Below are 26,204 nucleotides of genomic sequence, written 5' to 3' on the forward strand. Positions count from 1 at the left end.
AGACTTATGGAAGTCACATCATAGTAGTCACAGGCTCTATAGCTGTGCCCCACTTCTTAGGAATGTCTGTTATTTGCTTAGTAAGAATTTCTGAAGTTGGAGAGCAGTATAATTGTGCCGTTGTAATTATTACATGGTATATTTATAGTATAGTATCAGCGATAAAGTACCCATCCACACACTTTCCTGATTTTGTAATAGAGACCATTGTGTCTGTCGTTAATGTGGGCTGAAACAGACATCGAGGAAAGTGTGTGGTGCATTTATGTTTGCCCAATGTACCCGGGAGAGGGAGGAGTTGGAAACGAACAACAATCAGGAGAGGTCTTCATCCTATTTCCAGCGCTAAGGGGAATCCAGAGCTCAAGACCCTTTACTCGCCAGGAGCCCAGCCCGGGCCGAAGCCCCGCCCCCCAGAACAGTCCTCCAATCGGCTGCGCCGCGCGAGCCCGGCCCTCGCATGTCACGCTTCCGGTGCGTCGCGGGCGGCTGACGTCCCGGGCCGGCGTCGCGTCAGGGCTGGCCGGCGGCGGTGGTGGCGGCGGCGGCGGCGGCGGCGGCGAAGGCGGTGATGGTGGCGGCCCCCGAGCGGGCTTGAGGGCTCGGACGCGGCTCCCTCCCGCGTTTCCTCGGGCCGACGCGGCGCCGCGGGCCCGGCTCGCTCGGCTCCTGCTCCCTCCCCGGCCGCTGCCCGGGCAGACGCGGACGAGGCCCGCGCTGGCCGCCTTGACGCACCCCGGCTCGGCCCCGGACGGCCCGGTTGCTGTGCGGAGAGGAGGCCGAGTCGGTAAGAGGCGGCGGCGGGGCCTGGAGGCTGCCGGGTCCCCGGGCCGCACTCGCGCCCGCTTCGCTCTTGGCCGGCGCCCGGCTCCCTGCCACCCCGCCGGCCCTATTGTCTGCGCGCCGCCGCGATCCCCCGCCTTCCTTCCCCTGCCGGGTAGTCGGCTGTCAACCTGCAGCTCCCGGGCTCTGGGCCAGCCGCGTCGCGGCCTTTCCTGGCTCCCCTTGCCACCCTTGCCACCCTTGCCCGTATGGGCCCGCCTCGTCCCCCACCCCTGCTTAGCTTCGCGGTCTTTCCCTCACCACTCAGTTGCTCTGTGTTTCCGTCTCTTTCCTCTTCACTGTCATCTCCGCTAACTTCATCGTCTTTACATCACAGTTCTTTTGACCGCTTTCCTTTTTTTTTTTTTTTTTCATTCCTTTTTGTTTCCCCTACGCATCTTTCTCTCTGTTAAACGGTTTTTTGCTTTAAAGATCTGTCTAGTAGATTGTTTTGTAAAAGTTCTTAATTCAGATGCCCCCTGCATTCTCCCATCTCCCCACAAGAGAATGAAAATCACCCGTGCCTTTTGAGGTGCCTCATTCCTGAGAGTCACTGGGGGATTAGATTTACAGGCTGGATGTTTGATCTTAGGAGATGTTAGCATAGCTGGCAAATTGCCTCTTCGGATTCGATTTCTGAACATTAAAGGAGCAGTCTCGCATGTTTTGCACACTTACAAGATTTCTATTTAAAATATTTAGTTTGTTGCCATTACACACAACGCACCCTGGCTACAAATCTTAACCTCACTGATGCCATGCCAGAATATTCTATAGCCCCTTAGCCACGAGCTTGTAAACTTAATCCATCATATTTTTTTCCTTTGTGGAAAACATTGACGCTGTTTCTTTCTTCCCTTACTTTTCAGGTTCCAAAAAACAGGAAGGCACATTTGGAATTCTGTTTGCCATTACGTTTTTCCCTGTTTTAAACAGTAACCAAACCATTATATATAAAAAAAAAAAATTTCAGTTGTGTGAGATTTTTTTAAAGGTTTTTGTTATGTGAGGTTTTATGTTTTTTAAGCTGGAGGGAGCCTAGTCAGTAGTGATGTAAAACATGTTTTAAGCATCTTTGTCCAACAATAACACCTTTATATTCCTGCTTAACAATTGTATTATGATGAGACTGTGCATACCACTAATGTTTTCATTGCACTATTGATACTTTGAGAATGTATTCATTTTCCTCAAATACTTAGTAGTGAAAAAGGCCTCAAGTGTACTAGGAGGCCAATGTGGCCTAAAGAACAGTAAATACTTGATCTGTGAATGATCTACAGAGAACTCTTTTGCAGTTTTTTTTTGAGGGGGGGGGTTGTTTTGCTTTTAATGAAAAAGCTTTTTGTTATTGTGGGGACTATGTTGAGTTAATGATAGAAACCATACTCAGGGTCAAACTCTGGCATTATTGATTATTAAACGTGAAGTTCAAGAAAAAAAAATCCCCTGCAACTCTTCATGTTAAAATTATCAAGTGGTGAGCCACTGAGGTAGTATGTAATAATGTATCCTGATCTTATAGGAAGATTGGTTAGACTCCTTGGTGGCACTCCTCGGTGACATTTCTACTACTTCCTTCATGTTTTTAGTGTTTTATATAGGGTTGTATATTTTGATGCACCAAATGATTTCTGGAAATTAAGTGAAAAATGATTAAGCTATTCCCCTCAAGGATTTCAGTGAACAGGATTGTCTTAATTTTTAAAAATTTTAAAAAGAGCATTTTCAACCTTCCTTGAATGGAACTTTCTTGGGCATTTTTGAGTTAAGGTTTAAAGCATTTTAGCCATTCATAATTCTTATTGGCTTGTCTCTTCCTTTTTTAGCTAGTTTTCCTTTCTGTATTCCTTTTATGCCTTACCAATATTGCCTTCATGTTGCATGCTACCTATTGGTACTGGTAATCATCTAATTAAAAAACTGGAAAGTATTGTAACTTCCATGTATTATTTTGAAAGTTACTTAAATTCTGTCTGTTCCTTTAAGCCATATTCCCTGTGCATTTCATGCATTAGATTCTAACTTTCTTTTTTCCTCTTGAGGTAGTGGAAAGAAAATACTGAAGAATAGGATCTCAAGATGAGTAAAAAGCCCCCAAATCGTCCTGGAATCACTTTTGAGATTGGTGCTCGTTTGGAGGCACTGGACTACTTACAGAAATGGTATGGAAAATACAGAACTTTGACCAAAAACACCAAATCTGTAGCTTCAGGAAGTCAGTGGCTATCCTAATCACATGTCAGGTGCATGAGTATATCTGTCCCTTGAATACACGTGCACATTGGGTTTAGGTTTAGCCTTTATAAACTTCAGAGATTGTTTAGTACAGTACTTTAGATATTTGAGATTTGAAAGTATTTTTCTAGAGTATGAGGCAAATACAAAGGATGGTACCCCTAAATAACTAACAGAGCTATTTTGGGGAAGGGGGAGGAGGGTTAATTCACATAATCAGCTTCCTAAATTTGGATAAGACCTTGATGTGTCTGTTTTCTTGCTATTTATCAGATGATATTAGTGGTTAGGACTTTTACTTTCATAGTGTCCATGTCCATCCTTCATTATCCCACTGAAAATCAAAGTCCTGTCCAACCTCTTCCTTCCTTAGAGAGCAGAGCCTCATGGCATGTTGTACTAGAAAGACAGTCTCACAGAACTGCAATTTCTCCTCTTGTTCTGGGCATCTGTGGCAGGTGGTCAGTATAAACACCCTACGCGTGTCACTTACACAGTGGTGTAGGAAAGGGTGATAAGCTAGTGTGATATCCGTGTGGCCAGGAGAGGAGGGAAACAGCACACAGGCTCACTGGCCCACAGAGGAATAAGGATGAGGGAATGAGTTGCTCATTCTTATTGGAGGCTCATCACTCTGCCTTCTAGGCAGATGTCCTCTTGTTGGCATTCATGAGCCACTGAGAAGTGTTTGATAGTGTTTGCCTGGTGCCAGTGCTACCTTTGCTCCCCTCTCCTGACACTCATTTGTTTTGGAGAAGGGCCTAGTAACTTAGCTACTCCAGGACTTTATTCACCACACACTTTGATGTTTTTCTCCATAGTATTTCCATTAAAGCCATGGGAGCCAGTAGATTTGCTTATCATTGATTTGCATTCAGTCAGCCTACCAAATTGACAGTGGGAGACAGAAATCTTGTTTAGTCATAGCATTGACTTGAGACTAACCCTTGACTTTTGTTAACATCTAGCCTTAGACCTCAGCATATCTTTATCACCTAGCTTAATGGCCTCATTTTGGGGCTCTTCTTTAGGACAGTTTAGAATTCTGCATTAAAGTTGAGTGACAATTATTTTGCCTCTTATTCCCAGCTACTCAGTGGGTAGTTCTTGTAAGGAGCCTGTTTCTTACCAGGCAGATAGTATATTTAGTGTTTCTTTGAACGTGGGAAGCACCTGAGAAATAGGCTTTATCATAGCAAAGGTGATTAAGAAACAGTCTCCAGATTTTAGCACATGTCAGTGAGGGTGTGTTGATGACAGTGGTGAAATACAACTACAAAGTACCTTCACATCATGCAGCAAAAGATGCCAGTTTGTGCCAAATTAACTTTCTTAGTTGTGATTTAGCCAACATCATTTTACTGCAGAGGTACACTATTGAATCTTCATGAGATGTGACTATAGAAAAAAATCATTTTCCTGTGAATCTTTACTTTTTTTGTTACTGCTTTTGTGAATAACAAGTTATTTCATATTCATAGATTCTCATAGGCTTCTCAGTCAACAAAGTGCCATTGAGCTAGCTTCTAACTTGGATGAAGCACATAGTTTATTAGTTCATGCAGTCGTTTTCAAGGGCACTAACATAACTTTGGCCTTGTATAAGAAGTTTACGTTTGGTGGTGAAATGTCTTTTAATTCAGTGGCTGTTAAATTTTGATTCAGTAATTAAATTTAAAAAATATTTTTAGAGAAATCCTTGTTCAGATCTTCCCTGAGTATCCTTTAGTATCCTATGCTTCAGAATAGAATTCATGAAAACAAGTCAGAGTTGTAGCCTCTCAACAAGAAGTTCATGATAACTAAGTTTAAGGACTACCTGGAATTCTAGTAAGCCCAGTGATAATGGACTCATTGAGAAACATTGGCCAGAGTAATCACATGACGAACACCGAAATATATGTTGAGTTTAATTTTTATAAACTTATTTATATAAACACTGTTCTTGACGTGGCTCCTTAAAAAAGTCTTTCAGAGTATTGTTTATGTATACACTTATACATACATACTCATTTGGATGATTCAAATAATTTTCTTAAGATTGAGTTTGCTTTTTTCTTTTTTGTTAGTATCAGGAAATAGAGTTAGATCAACCTTAAATTTAATATCAAGTGGTTTACCACAGAACAGCTATTGAAGTGCTGAGATCTACTTAAATTTCTATGTGGTACAAAAGTTATATGAAGGTTTTTTTTTTTTTTAAACAGGTTATATAACTAAACAAGACAATTAACTATTTTATGTATATATGTATGTATGTATGTATATTATATCACCCTACTTGTAAAAGATCCTTCAATATTTCATATAAAGTCTTCACATGTTTGATTTAGTATCAAATAAAAATTAAGAATAGTTTGGTTTTCAGGCAGTGGTAGTGCACACCTTTAGTCCCAGCACTCGGGAGGCAGAGCCAGGCAGATCTCTGTGAGTTCGAAACCAGCCTGGTCTACAGAGCAAGATCCAGGACAGGCACCAAAACTACACAGAGAAACCCTGTCTTGAAAAAACAAAACAAAACAAAAAATGATTTGGTTTGGAAAGACTTCAGTAATTTCATGAGGACCAGAATACTTGGTAGTTTAAAATATACTAAGTATAACTTTTCCTCCTTCCTCCATTCTTTGATATTTGTGCATGGTTGCTTTTATCATCCATATACATTCAGTTCCATTTGAAAACTATTGGTTCCTATTTGATATATACCTTGATCTGTTAAGGAATTAGGCAGAGTAGAGCAGAATTGCAAATCTTGTTTACAAAATATTGTTCTCAAGACATGTACATTGAACCACATACTGTGGAATTAATTTATCCCATGTTGGTACATTTTCTTTTAAAAAGAAGTATTAGAGGTGATAGAGAGATGGCTCCAAAAGGCCAGTTCCTGCACCAGGGATAGATCCTATTCCCACTGCCAGGGGCCCATTAAACAGACCAAGCTGCACAGCTGTACACAACTGCTAATGCAGAGGGCCTACTCCAGTCCCATGCAGGCTCTACAGCTGTTGGTCTAAAATTCATGAGTTCCTATCAGCTTGATGAACCCAGGTCTTAAGACCTGGTCAGCAAGTGTCACTGAGCCATCTCTCTAGCCACCCCCTATAGAAAAATTAAAAAAAAAAAATGGAGAGAAGGACAAACTAAGCATGGTGGCACACTCTAACACTCCAACAACTTAGGAGGGTAAAGTAGGAAGATAGCAAGTTCAAGGTCAACATGGCAACTTAGTGTATCTACCTTTAGTAATAATATATAATCTATAATATATATTATGTAACATAATAATATAGCTTTATGGAGAAGCACTTGCCTGGCATGTGCAAAGCCTTGAGTTTAATCCCCTGTACTACCCAAACGGACAGCAACAACGACAAAAAAAAAAAAAGCACAAAAGTTGATAATAGTGGAATTCTCAAAATGCCAGTTAGTTTGATCTGTATGTATGACAGGTTTTTCATGTATGAAAAAGGAAAATAAATTCTGATGTGTCCTCGTAACAAAAGGATATACTAAATTTAGTGGGTAGAAATAAACTGAAGTTAAGCAACCTCTTTTAGGTTTAGGAAGATTTGATTTACTAGGAAGACTTAAATCTGTTTCCTAGGAAGAGTACCATCAATAGTACTTGAACAACCAATACCACAGTCTTCTTAAAGTTCATAAAGATAGCTTCTCTCTGAAAATTCACTTCTATTATTAATTAGTAATTTGTTACTTCCCGTTTTCAAAGTCAGCATGCAGCTATATATGAAAGTCATTGGTGGCTTGTTTATCTGCACTAATGAATACAGGCCCTGAAAAGTCACTGTGGAGTTTGACTTTGTATTTGCTTTTGCTACCTAAGTCTCTTCTATACACAGTAAACTCCTACTTTTAATTTTTAAATATTTTGTCATCTTACTTAAAACATTTTCTTTTAACTTATTTCCTGAACAACCTGCATAAGGTAAGGACTTTAATGTGCTAGATTAGCTCATGTAATCAGCTCTTTTAAATTTTAGTTTTCCATCATATTATCCACGGTTACCTATGTCTACTCATACCTTAACGTTGAGTTTTATTTCTGGAAGACAACATCATAATACCAAAACAAGTGTTTTGGTATAGGAATATATTTGGAGAAAGAGAATATTCATAATAAAGTTATATCAAAGACACTAAGTGGATGGTTTTTAATTTATGCAGTTACTTATTGATCGGGTAAGTATGGGCAAATCCTGGTTTGTTTAACAGTGTCACTGGCTGTTATCTATACAATATTTTTAGGATCAAATAAAAAGATATCTAAACTTGCTTTGAATTCTACAATTTCAAAATTAAAACACTGACATAAATTTGAAGAGAGAGGGAAAGCTAGAAAATAAACCTCGGCATCTGAAGACTTCAGTGTCCAGACTTTTAATAGACATTAGTGTTGGCATGAGAGTGAACTAGACTCATGCAGGAAACAGGCTATGGGAGCATAGACTTTTAAACTACTCATCACATCCTCCTCCTCCTGTAGACTTTCTAGGTTGCAGAGGACCTCTACACACATTAGCATCTAACCGTGTGGAATATAGTTGGTAAGATATGATGATACTGGTTTTAACGGTTTAACTGCTGCCATTTGATTAAGTTGTTACTCTGCAGTTAGTGATTTATTTATAAGAACACAGCAGATGGAGTGATAGGCTGTTAGTCTTACAAGATTTGAAATGCAGTCAACTTAAAGTATTCAGATGAGTTCTGCTCTTCTGACTTCTTTTGGAATATTTCTATTAATTCTCCTCTAGATCTACAGAAAAGGAAAATAAGAGATTAAAAAGTGTAGAGATGTCTCCAAGTATGAGCGTTTGCTAGAACAGTTTAAATTTGAGTTGGCAAATGCTGTTCCCATACATTTGGAGGGTTTGAACTGTATGGAACATTTGCAAATGTGAGTGTTTGAGTTGTTCACCAACAGAATTTTAATATGTGAGAAGATTCAAGAAGATTGTAGTAGTGACAGATAACTTCTAATTGAAAACAAATGCATTTTTTTCTGAGTAAAAAGTTAACTTTAAATTGGTGACTTTTCAGAGGAATATAGAGACGTGTAATCTATATTGAGGGCAGGAGAATGTTCCAGAAAATTAGTCATTTTAAAAGTAAAGTAGTTTTAGATGAGTTTGAATACTTCCAAGATAGAGATTCTTTAGCTGATGTGAATAAAGTTTTTGTCATTTTGTGTTTGGAATTTCAAAATTTTTTTAATACTTGAAATATAATTACTTTGAGTCATTCACTGCCATTAAAAGCCTGATTTCTACTGTAGACCCGGGGAAAAAATGTGTAGTTTCATATATAATACCAAAGTAATTGAATTATATATTAGGTTCATAAATCCACAAACACACACACACACAGATAATCAATAGACTAAAGTTTAAGAGCCCTTTTGCAGAGAACTCAAATTGAATTGATAAGAACTTCGTTTTAAATTCTGATGTTTAATCTACTTTAATCATTTAGGTGGGCCTGTGCCAGCATAGAAACACTTTAAACTTCCACAAACTAGAGCTCTGCCTGCTGTGTTTAAGATGCTAATGATGAGACCCTCCTGACAAAAAAGTATGAAAAGCAAGATAAGAAGTAGGGTAGGGTGGGCTCATTAGTTCAGAATACACCTGGTCCCTCTGTTGTTGTTCTTAACCACATGTGCTCAGTGTATTAATGCATTTTTAAATCCAGTTTCTGCTTTACAAGTTTGGTTGATTTTTGTTTGTTTGTTTGTTTTGTTCTTAAACACTTTTCTTTGAAAAGAAGAAAGGGTTATTAGATAATGTAAATTTAATTAGAATCCAGAAAGTATGTGTCGTAAATACTCTTTGGTCACAAGCTTTGTGCCTTTGCTTTGGTGTTCTAGTGGGAGTGTTCCATTATAGGTTTTGCCCACTTAGAACCCCAGTTTCTTTTATCTATTTTCACCTTTTCTGGGTTGACAGATTATTTTATCTTATTTATAGATGGACCTGTCACAGATCTGAGACAGAAATAAAATAGGCATGAAGAATTTGTAGGTAGTTTTTCAAAACTGCTAGTCACTTAGAAGAAAAAAATCGTGTTCAGAAGTATAGAGAAAGGCCAATATAATTTGGAACCAAAATATAGAGGTCTGAAACATTTGGATGATAGAAACTTTTCACTCCAGGTATGGTGAGATCAATAGTACACTCCACTGCATCACATAGAACATTTAGCCTGTTGGCCAAATGTGCCTAGGTTAGCACTGTTCCTGACTTCTCTGTGGTGTATGTACTTGGTATGTAAGAGCGCTCTGGTGCCCTTGTTCTTAGAATTACAGTTTAGGCAAGGCAGTTAATTTCAGGTCTACCTGTGCAAAGAACTTCCTCCTGATTTTGGCGTAGAAGCAAATCTTCAAATTGACAGTTTTGTTTCATGACTTCATCAATTTTTAAGTGTGTGAAAGTAGAATCTCAGGCTTGCTGTGCTTTGTGTGTGTGTGTGTGTGCGCACGCGTATATAATGGCAAAGATTAGATCCAAACTAAAAAAGCGTGAGTGTTTGATATGTGGTTTAATGACAGCCATTAGTTATCATATCCCTTAGAGCATTCCTACTAAATGTGGTCATTGTTGACATACCATTTTATGCATAGTGGGTATTTATTTTGTACAAGATAACAAGAACTGTTCTATATTCTTTGGGCTAACAGAAACCAATTTCAGACATGTTTATATAAGAAGCAGACTATTTGCAAGAAAAAATAAATTATTTTAATTTCTGTATTGTTTTCAGTGGTAAGAACCTATTACTGGATTTGAACCATAATAGTGATGAGTTGATCATCTAGTACATAATGCAGAATCTATAATGATTGGATAAATAATTATGAGCTAAAATAACCTGAGTTCAGAGATCTATCATTTATTACCACTTTAACTTGAACAAGTTATTGAGTCTTTAGGAACATTGGTGACTTCGGTTTTTAAAAAAAAGTAGCAAGAGTCTAGTGTGGTGACATACCTGTATTCCCAGCACCCAAGGAGCTGAGGCATTGTTTTGAGATGTGGTGAGCTTTGTCTGCATAGTAAGACCCGGTCTCAAAAACAAACAAATAGTGGGAAAGTAGTGCCTTTGAGGAGTGAAGCACACAGTTCACTGAAAGGAGTTACCTGAGCATGGCTTCTTCCACGTGGTAAAGGGGCATGATGAACATTAACATCAGAAAATGAATCAAGGAAGCAGTGTAAACCTGTAGGATTTGTCAGTAGGGCATAAACAAACCCACCTATTGGAAATATTCTAAATGCTAAATATTAAAAAAAATTAAACAGCTGCAACCTAGAATTCTGGATTTTGCTGACAATTTTTAAAAGTCTGGTTCTAGCAATCCAAACAAATTATCCAAAGTACATGAACTTTGAACCCAGTACTGGTAAAAGGAAGAACATACTTTAGTAAAGGTGAGAAGAAGCCCTTAGTAATCTTGTAATGTAAGAAGGTAATAGGTCCAAAACTAAGGAGCAGGTTGAAAGAAAAGTTTCTACTGACAAGTGTCTTACAAGTAAGTGGGTTTGCAAAAATCTGAAAAAAAATCACTGATGAGAATTTTTAGAATTCAATGTTATGAGAGGATGTGATTTTTTTTTTACTTTTTTAACATTAACAGTTTCCCCTCCCTCCTCCTCCTTCCATTCCAATCCCTCCCCCTGACTCCCATTTACCCTCCCTCCCCATTTACCCACTTCTCCTCCATCAACATGCAGAAAGGGATAGGCCTCCCATGGACTTTTACAAAGCATAACACATCAAGTTGAGGTAGGACTAAGCTCCTCCCCCTGTATCAAGGCTGGGCAGGGTAATCCAGTATGGGGAACAGGTTCCCAAAAGCCAGCTAAGCACCAGGGACAGGTCCTGATCTCACTGCTAGGAGACTTACAAACAGACCAAGCTACATATTTGTCACAAGCATGCAGAAGGCCTAGGTCAGTCCCATGCAGGCTCCCTGACTGTTAGTCCAGAGTCCATGTGCTCCCATTAGCCCAGGTCAGCTGTCTTTGTGGGTTCCTCCATCATGACCTTGCTCATACAATTCCTCCCCCTTTCTTCAAGAGGACTCTCAGAGTCAGACCAGTGCTTGGTTATGGATCTCTGTATCTGCTTCCATCAGTTACTGGATAAAGGCTCTGTAATGACAATTAAGGTAGTCACCAATCGGATTACAGTTGACACTTCAGGCACGCTTTAGCTGGGATCATCCTTGTGGGTTCCTGAGAATTTCCCTGGCACCTGGTTTCTCCCTAGCCCTTTGTCCTGACCCTGAACTATCTCCTGCACCCAGCCCACCCAACCTGCTTCCCCAAGTTCCAGTCCACCACCACCACCACCACCACCACCCTCGCTCCCAGTTTACCCAGTAGGTCTATTTCCCCTTCCCGGGGAAATCCATGCATCCCTCTTTGGGCCCTCTTTGTTATCTAGCAACTGGGGCTGTGGATTATAGGTTGGTTAGAGAGGATGTGATTTTGACCAGTAATCCATTATCTCAGTGTTCTTGAGAATCCAGACTATTTCATGTTTTTGTTTCATTTTATAATGCCAAGTTTGAATTAAGATTTTTTTGTTTTCATTATTGTGTTAAAATGTGAAAAACTAGCATGCATGTGGGACAGCAGTAACTTTTTAAAATATACTGGCATAATAATATTGTTACATCTTCATTGCCAGTGTAGTTAGGGTGCGTAGATGAGGGGAATTTTGAAAATGTCAAAGCATAATATAAACTTAAAGTGCTTCCAGGAAGCTAACAATATAAAAAAGTTATTAGGTTACAAGAATATTGTATTTGTTGTATTTAACCTTAATTTTTATTTGGCAAGTAATCATCCAACCTAACAGTCAGCCCTTACCTCTGTTTCTGGCTGTCCTCGTAGATTTTAGATACTTTCAGTAGACGTATGATAATAATTAAATTTTTATCTACATAACTGTTTTAGATTGTCAATCCTTACCTCCTAGAGTCTCCTATCATTTAGATTATTCTTAACTCTTATTTCAAGTTTATTACTATCCTTTAAAACTTACCTATGTGTCAAGACATTCTAATATCTTTAAAATAATCTTTGTGCATGTTATATAAGCTATGTTATTACTCATTCTTATATTGCCATGGTTTTGATTCTCCTTTACTGAAATGAAGAAAGAACTGTTAATTCCTAGATTACAAAAATTATAAACTTTATTATCAACATAAGCAAAATAATTTATTTAAATTTAAAACAAAACTTGAAAACTTATTGACATTCTTTTAAAGTATCTGCCATTTTGTTGGAATGTCATTTATTCAAAAACTTTGGAAGCATATTCTGGTTATATTTAGTGAGTTGTAACCTAAAAAGAGTTGTCAACTCTGCCCTTTGGTTTGTGTACAAAAGATTCACAAGTCATTTTCCTACAGTTGACTTTATCAATATAGGTTAAAAATATATCAGGATATAGCAAACTAGATGACAAATCAGAATGAATTCCTTAAATATAGAAAATGCTTGCTTTACTGCTACTCTACAATGATCTTAAAAATTAATTCATCAGCTGTTATTTCTGGCATTACCCATGCCTGCTCTCTCATGCCTCTTCTCTTTAAGGATAATAAATAAAGCACTGATGATCGTAGGTTGTCTTGCCTTCCAGAAGGTATTTGTTCAAGGACATCCCTTTAAAAATCTAATTCAACTTAGGTGTACCTGTCTCTGAGGAAAAATCATCTCCTTCTACACCTGACACAGCATTTTGCAACAAAGGAATTCCCCACTCTCTTGACTTAGTGGATAAGACAATCATAAAGTGAGCAAATATAGTGACACACACATAGATAGCAAATATATGTATATTTGTAAGTATATAGCATATATGTGTATGTAAATATATAAATATATATATACACAGCAAATATGTATCTTTGTTTGTTTGTTTGTTTGTTTGTTTGTTTGTTTTTCAAGACGGGTTCTTTGTGAAGCCCTGGCGGTCTTGGAACTAGCTCTGTAGACCAGGCTGGTCTTGAACTAAGAGATCTGCCTGCCTCTGCCTGCCTCTGCCTCCCAAGTGCTGGGATTAAAGAAAAGTGTGTGCCATCATTGCCTGGCTGCAAATATATATCTTATGTAGCAAATATAAGACAAAAATAAGTGAGCAGTGTGAGCTAGGATAGGAATTCACTAGCAGTGGTGACTCCTTTCTTAGACTGCTTGTGTTCTTGTGTTTTCCCAGCACTTGGGAGTTGATACAGGTGGAAATTGATACTGTTCAGGTGCAGCTAACTTCTCTGGCAAATGTCTTTAGCCAGTGTCTGGTTCTTACTGAATTATGGATTTAGTCTAGAATCTATAGGTACTGTTACCCTCTGAACAATCTTACGTAAGTTGGAAACATCATTTACAGTGCTGAAATTACAGTATTTAGACATGGCAGTGAGATTTCAAGAGTTCTGAGAAGGTAAAAGTAATTTTTATTTTTGCCAATGGTGTTTCTATATTTGTAGCCAGGGCTGTGGTTTAACTTGACTGTTAGAGAACTTAGACCTGGAAAGGCTCAAATAATCCTAAAGGCCAATTAAAATTAGGAAAATTATTTTCAAGTCAGATTCTCAGTATTTTTGATACTTTTCATTTATATTAGTCCAAATGCCTGTAATTCATTTTAGAGTAAAGTTTTTCCTCCATTTTCTAGAAGTAGACTATGTTTACAGGCTTCCCGAATATAGGACTTAGAAAAGCCAAGTTGACCCAGGCACCTCCTGATTTTCTAAGGCAATAAATTCCACTGGACCAGAGTGTGTACTTACATCTGCCTTTTGAGGAGAGATTTTTGCAGGGAAGGTAGAGAGTGAAAGCTTTGTTATTTCTCAGCAGCACTTGATAAGGGGCCAGAGAGCTTGACAGGGTTTTGGCATTGAGGAGTCATCACTTTGGTGAGGTGACATTCTCTTCATTTCTTTCTATTCAATCTTGAGATGAGGCAGCTATAGTGATTCTCTCCTAACTTTTGTCTCTAGTCATTGTGGCCTCTTACCTGTCACTGTGGATTCTGAAATCCTAATCTTCCACTTAAATATTTTCCTGAATCATTCATAAATGTCTGAGACTGAGCCTAATCACCATTCTTTACTGTAGCAGATTTCTGTGATTCAGCCTTTAAAAGTGACAAAAACAAAAACATTAACACCACATCTTCCAAATTCAGGAAGAAAAGTCTTATGTTCAATTCACAGTCAATTATAGTAAATCATAGCATATGAAAATAATACATGCTTTAAAATAGAGAGGCATTTGTGAATGTATCTGCTCAACAAATTTTTTTCATTGTGTATATCAAAACATATACTACTAGTGTGGGCCATCTGCTGAAACAGGAACTATTTTGCTCTATAGAATTATATGTGAATTGCCATGTGTGGAATGTGTATTGTACTTGTGTTGCAAATATCTTAGCATGCCTTTTCCTTCCTAAGGTGTAACCAAAGGCCAAATTAAATAGAAGCCCTGTGCTCTGTAGAACAAAGGATCATTTCATTAGCTTGCTATTTCAAAGCCTTTAAGTTTGAAACAAGCTAACAAGTCCAGTTTTCTGCTCCTGTTCTCCTTTATCCACTGTACTGTCTATTGCATAGTCTAGCCAAAAGGAATACTGCTGTTACCTTCAAGTGTCCTCAGATCTCTGAAAGTGAAGTCCTTCAGGACAAATGACACACCTTGCTTTTCTCTACGACTTCATTTGCTATGGTTTCACTTAGAGTCATAACATTTTCAATAATGAACATTTCATTAACTGTGCCCTGTGTATGCATTATATTTGTACTCAGTCTTAATTCTTCAAATGTCCCACCAAGTTCAATGTGGACAGTGCTTCCTAGGAACCTTTAGTGAACTTCCCGGTGATCTCAGAATTAGTTAAGCATGTGAAATTAGGTTGTCTGTTCACTTAGAAGTTTTTCTGTATGTTATAACCACTCAGATATAGACTTAACCCCACTTCTACTGACATAGAGCAGAGGCTTTTGCCAGCCTCTGCTCTGAAAAATGTCTGTACCATGTATATTTTTTAGTCCTCATCTGTTAAAGCAGATTATGATATCTATGGCATGGACAGAAACCAAGATACAGCATATATAAAGAAGAACCAACTTTCAGTAAGCAAAGACCATATTGTCTGATATACAGGACAATATTTCTCATCCAGCTCTCCAAACTGAGCTCAATACTGAAATGATAATAGAATTTAGTTTAGTTTTATTTATTTTTTAATCTACCAACAGTGCCTATCTCCTTCTTTCCTTCTTTCTTTCATCCCTCCCCTCCCTTTTCCTAGTGCCCATGAACCAAAACTGGGGCCTTGTTCTTGTAGGCAAGTCTTCTGCCACTGAACTAAAAATCCAGTCCTACCTTTAGCTGTTCAAAGAATGGTGGGCATTCTTGATCATAGTTTTGACACCTTTTACCTTTAAAATTTGACTAGTAAAACTTGTAAAAAAATAAAACATTCTAATCCTGTGCATTTGCATTGATTGAATTCTTGGCAGTATCGTAGGTATGCATTTCATTCTCTAGCATTTATGTAGAGAATCTGACATGCTGTAACTTATCCTGAAGAGGTTCCCCCAAGATGTAATTTGTTCAGGCAGTTGCTTCAGGCATCTTTTCAGCCAACAGAATTTAAAATATTTTAGGAAAACCATAAGTTGCTTAAAAATAACAATCTAGATTTACATTATTTAAATTCATTCAGATTCTGATTTTTTTTACTGAATTGAATCACGTTATGAAAATGAGAGATATATTTGACTTTGTTACTGTGGACACTTCTCACTTTGAAGAATGTTTTAAATATATAGAGTTCCATACATTTAAAATTTGAAGGAACCTAGAGAGCAAAGCCCTTGGATTTTGCTTAAAATCTGAATGATGTGATAAGTGAAATTTGAAGCTCTTATGCTTTGAGGGATGTATTAGTTTTTAACAAAACATCTCTTCACAGTGCTTAAATGGCTAATAATGTTGAAAATATAGGGCATCGTTGTTGAGAGTTTATGCTATACTTTTATACTTTAAAAATTAGAGCAACAAAACAAATCAAGAGTAACACTACAGAAGATGAGCTTTGTAGGTTTGATTTTAAGTGGCTAGATATTCATATCTACTCAAAGTGTGTTAATCTAGGTTTTCTGGGCTTGATGTTTTTCTGCAACAAAATGTTTCCTTATCTACTTCTCCCTGAAGACTGAGTTAAGGACAGCCCTCATAGTTCTTAAGAAATGTGAAGACTGTCTGCTTTTCATATCACTTCATATTCCTGATGAAAACTGCTCCAGTAGCTTTTGTGTGTTATGACTGCACCAGATGCTGGGGCTATGATAAAAAGAACAAAGCTTGATTACCCCCATAGTTCATAGGCCAGAGAAATATTCGAGCATCATGATCCTTAGCTATGCCGTGTCTCTGGACTTGTTAAACATTATGATATAAAACAGGCTACATACTTCTTATTTGATGAAGTCAGGTGCTTTATCTCCACTTGCTGACAGCAGCAATAAGTCTTCAAGTAACATAACTTTTTGATCCAGAATTTCCCCAGCTTATTTGACGTTAGAAACTTTTGAGACACAGATAAATGCTTCTGGCAATAAAAACACTCACTGGCACTTAGTTTTGCAGCCTATCTAGAGAGAATTTTAAAATATGGAGTTCTGTAAAGGCAACAGAAAGGAGAGTCCAGGAAGTCAGTTGTGAGCATTGCATGTTGAATGAGTCCTGAACAATGAGAATAAAAAGAACAGGAAGTTCAGGTTAGGCTAGACAGGAAGAATAGAATTGAGAGGTGTGAATGAGTGGGTGAAGGAGGATGGTGTGTGTGAGGAACTGTGCAACTAAGTATCATGCTACAAAACTAAGAAACCATGTTAGGAAAATTCAGTCTATTTAGATGTGTAAATGACTTTGAACATGACTGACATATACAATAGGTGGCAACCTCAGAGTTACATAATGGCTTTATGTTAACAAAGCATTGAATTTATTTTTAAAATAGAAAAATATAAGGTAAACTATTACAGGTGAATCATCTCCCATGTATTGCAATCAAGTTCTAATGTTACTCATTTTAAACAGCTAAGTGAACATTTTAATGTATTATGTTAGGAATAATGCAGTTCTTGTAAAAAAAAATTTAAGTGAGTTATTTTTTTTTTACTTTAAAATTAATCACAGGCTTATCTACATGTGAAGAAAAACATCAAATATTTTTAAATTTACAGTCTTGGATTTTTCCTTCCTGGTGTCTATGCTTATAGAATATAGAAAAATAAAATGTGTGCTAACCCCAGATGGAAGTAGATGTATATTCTGGGGAGATAGCTCAGTTGAAATTATGAGGTCTACCCCTAAAACCTGTGCAACAAAAAACTAAAAGTGGTATTGTGTACTTGTTTTTTTTTTATTGATTTTTTTTATTGATTTTACATACCAGCAACAGTTTCACCTGCCTCTTCTCATCCTGTTCCCTCCTCACACCTCCTTTCTACTCTCCCCCTCCACTCCTCAGAAAGGGTAAGGCCGCCCATGGGAGTCAACAAAGCATGGCATACCAAGTTGAAGCAGGACCAAGCTCCTCCCCGCTGCATCAAGGCTGATCGAGGCATCCCACCATTGGGAATAGGTTCCAAAAAGCCAGATCATGCGCCAGGGACAGATCTTGGTCCCACTGCTAATAGCCACAAATGCAAATCAAAACGACCCTGAGCTACCATCTTACACCTGTCAGAATGGCTAAGATAAAAAGCACTCATGACAGGTTATGTTGGAAAGGATGTGGAGTAAGGGGAACACTTCTCCACTGGTGGTGGAAGTACAAACTTGTACAGCCACTTTGGAAATCAGTATGCCGGTTTCTCACAAAATTGGGAATCAATCTACCTCAAGACCCAGCGATACCACTCTTGGGTATATACCCAAAGGATGCTCAATCATACCACAAGGTAGTGTGTACTTCTAATCCAACTCCGGACAGATGGATATAGCCAGATGTCCAGGACTGACTGTCCAACCAGCCTAGCTTATCTGGCAAGCTCCAGGCAAGAAAAACAAGGTGGATAACATTTGAAGAATGATAGGTGAGGTTGTCTTCTGGCCTCCATATTAATGGGTACACACAGTCATGCACACACAGGAACATACACATAAAAAGAAGCAACTGTACATGTTGAGATATTTTCTAAACATACATATATAATTTGAAATATAATCATTTTTTACTTTGTATAACTTAAAACATGGCATTTGAAGATTGATACTCCATTCTGTTAGATAGGCCATTGTTTGTGTAACTGTAGAAAGTCGTCAGCTTTTCCAACCATATTTTTTTTTACCAAGTTTCTATTTTCTTACTGTAAATTATGCATTGCATGTATAGCTTCAGAACTGGGATTATTGAATCAAAAAGTAGAGATATGTTTACTACTTGACACATGTCAGCACATTAACTTCTTAAACAGTACAGCACTGAATTTTGCATTTGTAGTGTTATCATAGGACTTATTTTCTCAGCTTTTAAGAGCAATCATTTAAAAATGACAATAGTGATTCATATTTTGTGGGTTTGGTAGTTTAGGAGTATACTGACTTTTTTCTCATATTTTTAATGCTAAGCTGTACCCATTAAAATCTTTCTGTTTAATACTTTATACTTGACATTATAAGGATTACTCTTGATATGAAGCTTTTTTATTTTTTAAGGTATCCATCACGAATTGAAAAAATTGATTATGAAGAAGGGAAGATGTTAGTTCATTTTGAGCGCTGGAGTCATCGTTATGATGAGTGGATTTACTGGGACAGCAACAGGTTGCGACCCCTTGAAAGACCCGCGCTAAGAAAAGAAGGGCTAAAGGATGAGGAGGAATTCTTTGTAAGTAGGAAGGTCTTCCCATTTGAAGCTTTTCTAGATATATAATGACATTTTAAAAGGATTGTGTCAAGTTTAGCAGCCTGATTGTGTTAAGTAAATGGTTATTATATATGAAATTGATCTTAAAAGTTGTTTGACTAGGATTTTAAAGCTGGAGAAGAAGTTCTCGCTCGTTGGACAGACTGTCGCTATTACCCTGCCAAGATTGAAGCAATTAACAAAGAAGGTATGCATTTAACATGACCTGAGACTTAAATAGAACTGGAAGAAAATTTCCTTTATTTTAAATTTCAGTTAAGGTATATAATTGTTGCATTGAACCTTCTTGTTTTATGTTGTCCTATGTGGATTTCCTGCTAGGATTCTTTATGGAAACATTTGTTACATTATCACATGGCTCATGACTTCACAGCCTAAGTAAAAAAAAAAACAAGTGTGTTAGTAAGATTTCCCATGAGCCTGGGGAGTCTTTCAGATAGATAATAAACTTGACTACTTACTGTTTTTTAAAGAAACAAACACTGCACACTGAGTGATAGCTTCTTTGCAAGGGCATTTGATCTACCCAGGGTTCAACACTTTAAGTTGTGAAAGACACATAAGCTAGTTAAAGAAGAGCTAAAAGCACTTTGTTTCAGATAGAATAGTCAGGAAATGGCTGGACAGAGGCAAAGATCAATATGTGAAGGACTTTAGAATCTTGCTAAAAGATTTGAATTTTATTGGAAGTGATAAAAGTCATGGAGGAAGTTTAAACTTTCGATTAAAACTAAAAATAAGCTTGAAAGAAATAGAAGGTAAAATAGAAACAGCAAACATTTAAAGGGATATGTAATGAATTTGGTATGAAAAATAAATCACAGTAGTCCAACTGATGATCATTGTATCATTTTACAAAGATCTCAGTCCCATTTATTGTTGTAGTGATTTGGAGCTGCAGCTGAGACTGAGGTTTCATTTCTAGTGGTTACCTGCTGCAGGAAAAGGTACTAGACAGCTCTGTCACTGGATATTCAGATTGTTTCCCTTTGGGTGCTTACACTTCTGTGGAGCTGTGTTCTATAGTGTATTTTTTTTTTAAGTCTTGTACCTAGGTACTCTTCAGAGACCAGTCCAGAGCCCAGCATAGAGTAGGTGGTCAGTAGCAGTGTGGGCAGAAAGAAATAATGATCTGTTTTCTTAAGATCCATCCCAAACCAGACAAAGTAAAAGCACACAGTACTCTGTAATTATGATCAGCTGTGCTGAGTATGGAGCACTTTAGGACTTGCCATAATTCCTATGGATGCGTTTTGCAGTTGTACACATACACACACACACACACACACACACACACACACACACACACACACACACTAAAACAAACCACTGTCACTGTTTATCCTATTCTATTTATCCACAGGTTTTAAAACAGAAAATTAAGTTTACATTAATAGAGATGTGATGTTACTGGTACTATAGTAGTTCTAGGAGTCTTTACTGAAATATTTATAGTTTTTTTAACTCGCCACTAGAAGTATTAATTTTGATTTCTATATGTTCCACATGGTGCATGAGCTTGCATCTTTCTTCCAAAGGAAAAAAAAACAGATGCGAGTAGGGGAAACCCCAGTTCATTGTAAAAGCAAAATGAAGCTAGCTAACGTGGACATTGAGATATTTGTGATAAAGCTTACACAAGTAAAGACAAAGCACTACAAATCTGTGAATATAAACATCAATATTTCAAAGTCAGTTTACAAACAAAGTCAGTGTGTTCCCTCTTGAGCCTGACTTTCCTAGGTGTAAATCTTGACCATGTTTACAGTACCAGGCCTGAACCTGTGGAAGAGCCTCAAATCCAATCAAGAGAGCAGATGGTTAGCCACCCCACCCCTGGTGTAGCCTTGCCACTATTGCACTAAGGAGCACATTTTGTCCAGTAGGTTAGTATTGTAGCATGTAGGGTAAAACCATTGATTACTTTCTCCCCAGCAGCCTGCACCCACACACATAGGCAGGAGTAATTAGATTCAGTGGGTTATTAAAAAAAAAAAAAGTACATGAAGTAGGAAGAAAGGTAAGTTATGGGGATGGAGTCTGAGGTGGAAAGTAGTTGGGGAATAGATGTGATTAAGACACATTATATCTGTGTATAACATTTTCAAAGAATAAAAAAGTGAAGAAAGGAGAGTAGGAAATATGGGCTAGAGTAGTCAGATGTTTTCGGCTTAAGAATGGTCATGGAAAAGTGGTTGGAGTTAGGGCAGTTAAGAGACATGGGGAGGCATCCAAATGAGGAAATAGCATGAGCAAGGGCTGGAGGAACAGGCCCTGCCAGTGGCTATACAAACAACATGGGCTGCCCAGGAGTGCCATGTGGAGGAGGGAATTGAAGAAAGTTGCAGGAATGATGATAGTGCAAGGTATGTATACAGTTTGGCATTCTTAACATTTGCCATTGTCTTTATATCCCTATTGCTCACTTGATCGTTTGTTTCTTGAGCTCTACCGTAGGTTTAGAACTTCGCAACATTTATAGAATTATATTAATTATATGAAAATATGAAATCAAAATGTGATTTTTCAGGTAAAAAAAAGAAAAATCTTTTTACATATATGCCATTGGTTTTGGAGTCAACTTCCTATCTGTTGATAATAATGAACACATTTATTGTTTGTGCTTCTTTTGTAAAGGCCAGGTATCTACTTAAAGTGATGTTTTATTTTTCCATAAGTGTAAAATCTACACTGCTTTTTCTAGTAACCCTATTTTATATTGACTTGATGGCATGAGCTCTACCACAGAAAGTGAATTGTTTCAAGACCTCCAAGCAGATAGATGCAGGAAGGGAAAGGCCCAGCTGGCCACACAGCATGGTAGAAATAAATGGCTGTACTGCCACTGAGATGAGTGTCACTCACTTGCCGTCCTCAACTTCTTAAGTTGGTCGTGTTGAACTGCAAACCACTTCCATCTTGATGCTTTCTAAATTATTTTCTAGCTTAAACTTCACGTGTGAGAATATTCTTTTTGCCACTTTAACACTATTATAAATCTCCCTGAGAAAATGATCTTTATCATATATCAGAGCTTTCTCTCTGTTACCTACTTTAAAAGTAACTTTTGAAGAGAGCCAATGATCATTCCTGTAGAGATACTGTTCTTGTAAATAAAGGTTTTGTTTTTATGAGATAGTCTAAGGATATTTATGCCTTTACACAATAAATTTCAAAATTCTTCAGTAAAGATCAAAGTTACATGCAGCTAAGTCATCAGGACTTAATTTGTGTATATTTTAAGGGAAATACTAGCTCATACTTGTTTAAAGATCAAGAGAGAAAATATATTTGTAACTCAATGGAGTACTTACAGGAGACTGTGCCTGTGTTATTGCAATAACAGAGCATCTTTTTACATAATACCACTGTTAGATTCCAAATGCTGCTATAACATAGCATGCTACTTTCTAATTATTCTAACTGCTCCTGTTTCAGGAACATTCACAGTTCAGTTTTATGATGGAGTAATCCGTTGTTTAAAAAGAATGCACATTAAAGCCATGCCTGAGGATGCTAAGGGGCAGGTAAGAGTGTTCAGTATTCCTAGCTACTTAAGGGATATCTTCCTGAATGGTGTTTGATCAACATACATACATATATATTTTATTAAATGAACTAATTGTAGGGTTATGTGCTGAGAGCCCCAAATAGCAGCAAGAAAGAGAAGCTTAGACTGTAAAATAAATTATACACTTGATTTTGCTTCTTTGGTTTTAGACCTGCTAAAGTTATAGGTCACTAGTTTCTGTTCCAGGTGAAATCCCAGCATCCACTAAGCTGGTGTTGTCCTATCGACCCAGCTGGATCGTGTAACCAGTCTATGGGAAGTGAGGTAAGTGCCTTTTTCCTTTTAAATTTTGTTTTGTTTTATCTGGTATAGAGTCTTATTTAGAAAGCTAATTTTTAATATGAAATTTTACATAAGTTTCTTACTTCTTCTTTCCTTCCACAAATCATAGTTATTCACCTTCCTTAAAAGGCGCTTACCTGACACTGTAGGCTGTTTCAGGTAGGGCTCTCTAAATAGCAAAATGGAAGCAGTACATTCTATGCTTTTACTGCTCAAAGCAGGAATGGATGGTGAGCATTGAAGGAGAATCTGGGATGGAGCTAAAAACCATGTTCCATTTGCTGAATATGCTTCCTCAATCATTGGAGAGAAAGGTGCCATTAGAAACAAAAACTATTTTCTTTCATGTTCTGCTGTTATTTGGGATTTTCAGCACCTGGACCTACAATTAATTTAAGAACTTGAAAGTAATCTATGAAAATGTCTAATGTGAAAATATGTTCTCTATTTGTTCCATATCATGTAGCAAAAATGTTATCTTGAAGCGTGTTAAAAATTACATGGTTAGTTTCAGTTAGGCATGAGCATTTATGGTCTGCAAATGTCTAATTCCATGTTTAGAATGGTTATTTTTTGAGTAATTGAAAAATGTGATTGCTTCTGAAATGATTAGTTATATATATGTAAATGCAATTTAAAGTGGAAAAGCTTTCAACCAATAAATCACTTTGTGTCCTCCTGTGCATTTGTATTGATAAAACATTTTTAAGTATCCCATTGGTGTCCTTTTTGGTTACTGAGTAGGAAGACTGATTAAAATATTGGGAGCATAGTTTGCTACATAACTTTAAATCAGTTTCTTCTTTTGCTTTAATACTGTGAATCTGTAACTGTGGTTATTCAGATGTCATGAAATGACACTCGTATTTTGCCTTGAACCTTTTGAAGTATGGCATTGAGACAGTTTGGTTTGTGGTTGAATTACAGGTTGTAGATATTAGACTTGTGGATGTCGTGTTTGGAAGTATTTAGTCACACCATGATGGGCATTAACATTAAGATAAATGTCAAAATACAAAACTACTTAAAGAGTACTTGATTGCAATATACTCCCTTTTAATTTTTAATTTTCCCTTCTAATTCTTAATTATATGCAGATTAAAAGTATTTACTAAGTATTTTTATAAGTTATTTTATGAGTTTGTTCCCAGCTAGGTGTTTACAAATCAGGTAATTGGACAAGGCTAAGATCTTTTTTCTAGAGTGAGTAGTTTGAGAACCCTTTTATGAATATATAAAATAAAGTATCTTTTACTAACTTAGCAAAGAATTACACTGTACACTGAATAAATCCACAGTAGAAAACTTCTCCCCTAAACCCTGTTTAGGACTTGTGTAAGAAGAGACATTAATAACAATTATATATATATAAACTTCTGAAATTGTTTTCTTAAGCTTAAATAAAAGTCCTAATGCAATTGTTCTTGACTTTGGGACAGTTGGTTGATTGTATTCCACCTCTGATTGGATTCTGAAGATAGCTTGACCTTTCAGAGAGCTTTTGGAAATGCTTTTGTTGAAGTGTAAGCTGTAGGCCTTTTTGTGCTTGTTTGTAGACATTGTTCTCCACTGGGGGATATTATGGTAGATATATTGACTGTTCAAACTAAGATGCCCTGTCCCTATCCCTGTCTTCTTTTATATAACTGAGTGGAATGGTGGTAGTGTTGATCCATAGTTATGAGGTAGTTAGGATGTTTCCCAGGATAGAGATCAGTTCTTAAACTCAGTGCAATCCTATCTTACTACTTGCTGCTCTCCCTGATGTTCTACCATTATTAAGCATAGCAACAGTAACTGCAGGGCGAGAGACTGAGGCATTTATTTTAAATTTAAAGTCTGTAACCACAACCTCCTCTCTCCTTCATTCTTTTTGCAAGTGTGCTAGTGTGTAGATAGAGTTTTCCTGCCTGGCCCACAGTCAGGACAAATCTCTCTCACCTGCCAGTTCCACAGCCACTCAGACCCAACCAAGCAAACACAGAGACTTATATTGCTTACAAACTGTATGGCCGTGGCAGGCTTCTTGCTAACTGTTCTTACAGCTTAAATGAATCCATTTCCATTAATCTATACCTTGCCACATGGCTTGTGGCTTACCGGCATCTTCACATGCTGTTTGTCATCATGGTGGCTGGCAGTGTCTCTCTGACTCAGCCTTCCACTTCCCAGCTTTATTCTCCTCCTTGTCCCACCTATACTTCCTGCCTAGCCAGTGGCCAATCAGTGTTTTATTTATTGACCAATCAGCAACACATTTGACATACAGAACATCCCCCAGCACTAGTGTAAAGTGTGTATTGAAATGCACTGAAGATTAGCTCATACATGGCTTATAAATCCCTTGCCATTCTCCTTCCTGATAATTTGCACCTGTTGTTTTATTGGTGTTAGTAGATCTTTTCATATATGCATGGTTGATATTTTTAACCTTACAATGAGAAAGTCAGAACTTAGGAAATTGAATGACTATGGATAGTTTCATTCTGCCATTACTTGCAGAGTGATTCCTGACTCAAACCTTCTGATTTCAAAACTGCATGCATTGTTAATGCACTGCTCTATTGTACAGGCCACAGAACATTTCGAGTATGTCATTGGTTCTGATTAATGGAAAAGCATCCTCAGTTGTTTTTGATAGTGAAGCTTTCCTATGTAAAAGTTCAAAGGAAGAACATGAGGTATTTAATGACATGGCTGTAATGTTTGCCATGATTAACAAATTTATGATTAAAAAGCATTTGAAAGTATTTGAAAGCCACAATGATGCTCCTTCTGCTGTGTCTTTTTTGAAGGTAGAAAATTACTTGAGATGAAAATGACCCTAACCTTTTCTGACATTTCTCTGACAACTCCAAAAAAACAAACAAAAAAACAACTGTAGTGTGGAACCTAAAGTCACATTCCCTTCTTTCACTCTTTGTAACCTTACATTTGTAACCTTACATTCACTCTGCATAGAGCTACTGGTGTGGTTGTGCTCAGTCCACCTTCGTCTGTGTGGACCGCTTCTTGATTCCCACTGGTGTTGGCCTTACTCTTCGCACTGCTTCATTGGGAGCCTCAAGGCTCAGCCTTTAGTTAGAGCAGCCCCAGCTACTTCTTCTTCACCTAAGTCCTGCCACATAGATTCCCGTCCCACACTGGCTCCTTTGCCTTTGTTAATGTCTTACATCTTGTTTCCCCTTTTTAGCTGTCCAATTTTCCAACTAATTCTCCTTGTCTCTAGAGACCAGCTCCTCAGCCCTTATCTCTGAGATCTCCCATTAGTACTTCTTTTCAGACAGAATAGTCTCTTCTGTTCTCCCAA

The 26,204-nt window shown here is 37.6% G+C and overlaps 1 protein-coding gene across 8 annotated transcripts in view; it reads left to right on the top strand.

Annotated features, from left to right (window-relative positions):
• The first annotated feature begins 533 nt into the window (after nucleotides 1-533).
• The window catches only part of Phf20l1 (PHD finger protein 20 like 1), a 69,383-nt gene continuing 43,712 nt past the window's right edge, over nucleotides 534-26,204 (top strand). For 2 of the 8 annotated variants that reach the window (XM_052747919.1, XM_052747921.1), the window contains exons 1-6: nucleotides 534-787; nucleotides 2,868-2,987; nucleotides 18,831-19,002; nucleotides 19,144-19,228; nucleotides 22,480-22,568; nucleotides 22,787-22,876. In XM_052747919.1, coding sequence (XP_052603879.1) covers nucleotides 2,905-2,987; nucleotides 18,831-19,002; nucleotides 19,144-19,228; nucleotides 22,480-22,568; nucleotides 22,787-22,876 — 519 coding nt within the window. In that variant the 5' untranslated portion in view covers nucleotides 534-787; nucleotides 2,868-2,904. The remainder of the gene's footprint in view (nucleotides 788-2,867; nucleotides 2,988-18,830; nucleotides 19,003-19,143; nucleotides 19,229-22,479; nucleotides 22,569-22,786; nucleotides 22,877-26,204) is intronic. The other 6 variants (XM_052747922.1, XM_052747923.1, XM_052747924.1 and 3 more) reach the window with 4 other exon arrangements.

The sequence above is a fragment of the Peromyscus californicus genome, unplaced genomic scaffold (assembly GCF_007827085.1).
Source record: "Peromyscus californicus insignis strain IS unplaced genomic scaffold, ASM782708v3 Scaffold_20__1_contigs__length_68692818, whole genome shotgun sequence".
Taxonomy (NCBI): Eukaryota; Metazoa; Chordata; class Mammalia; order Rodentia; family Cricetidae; genus Peromyscus; species Peromyscus californicus.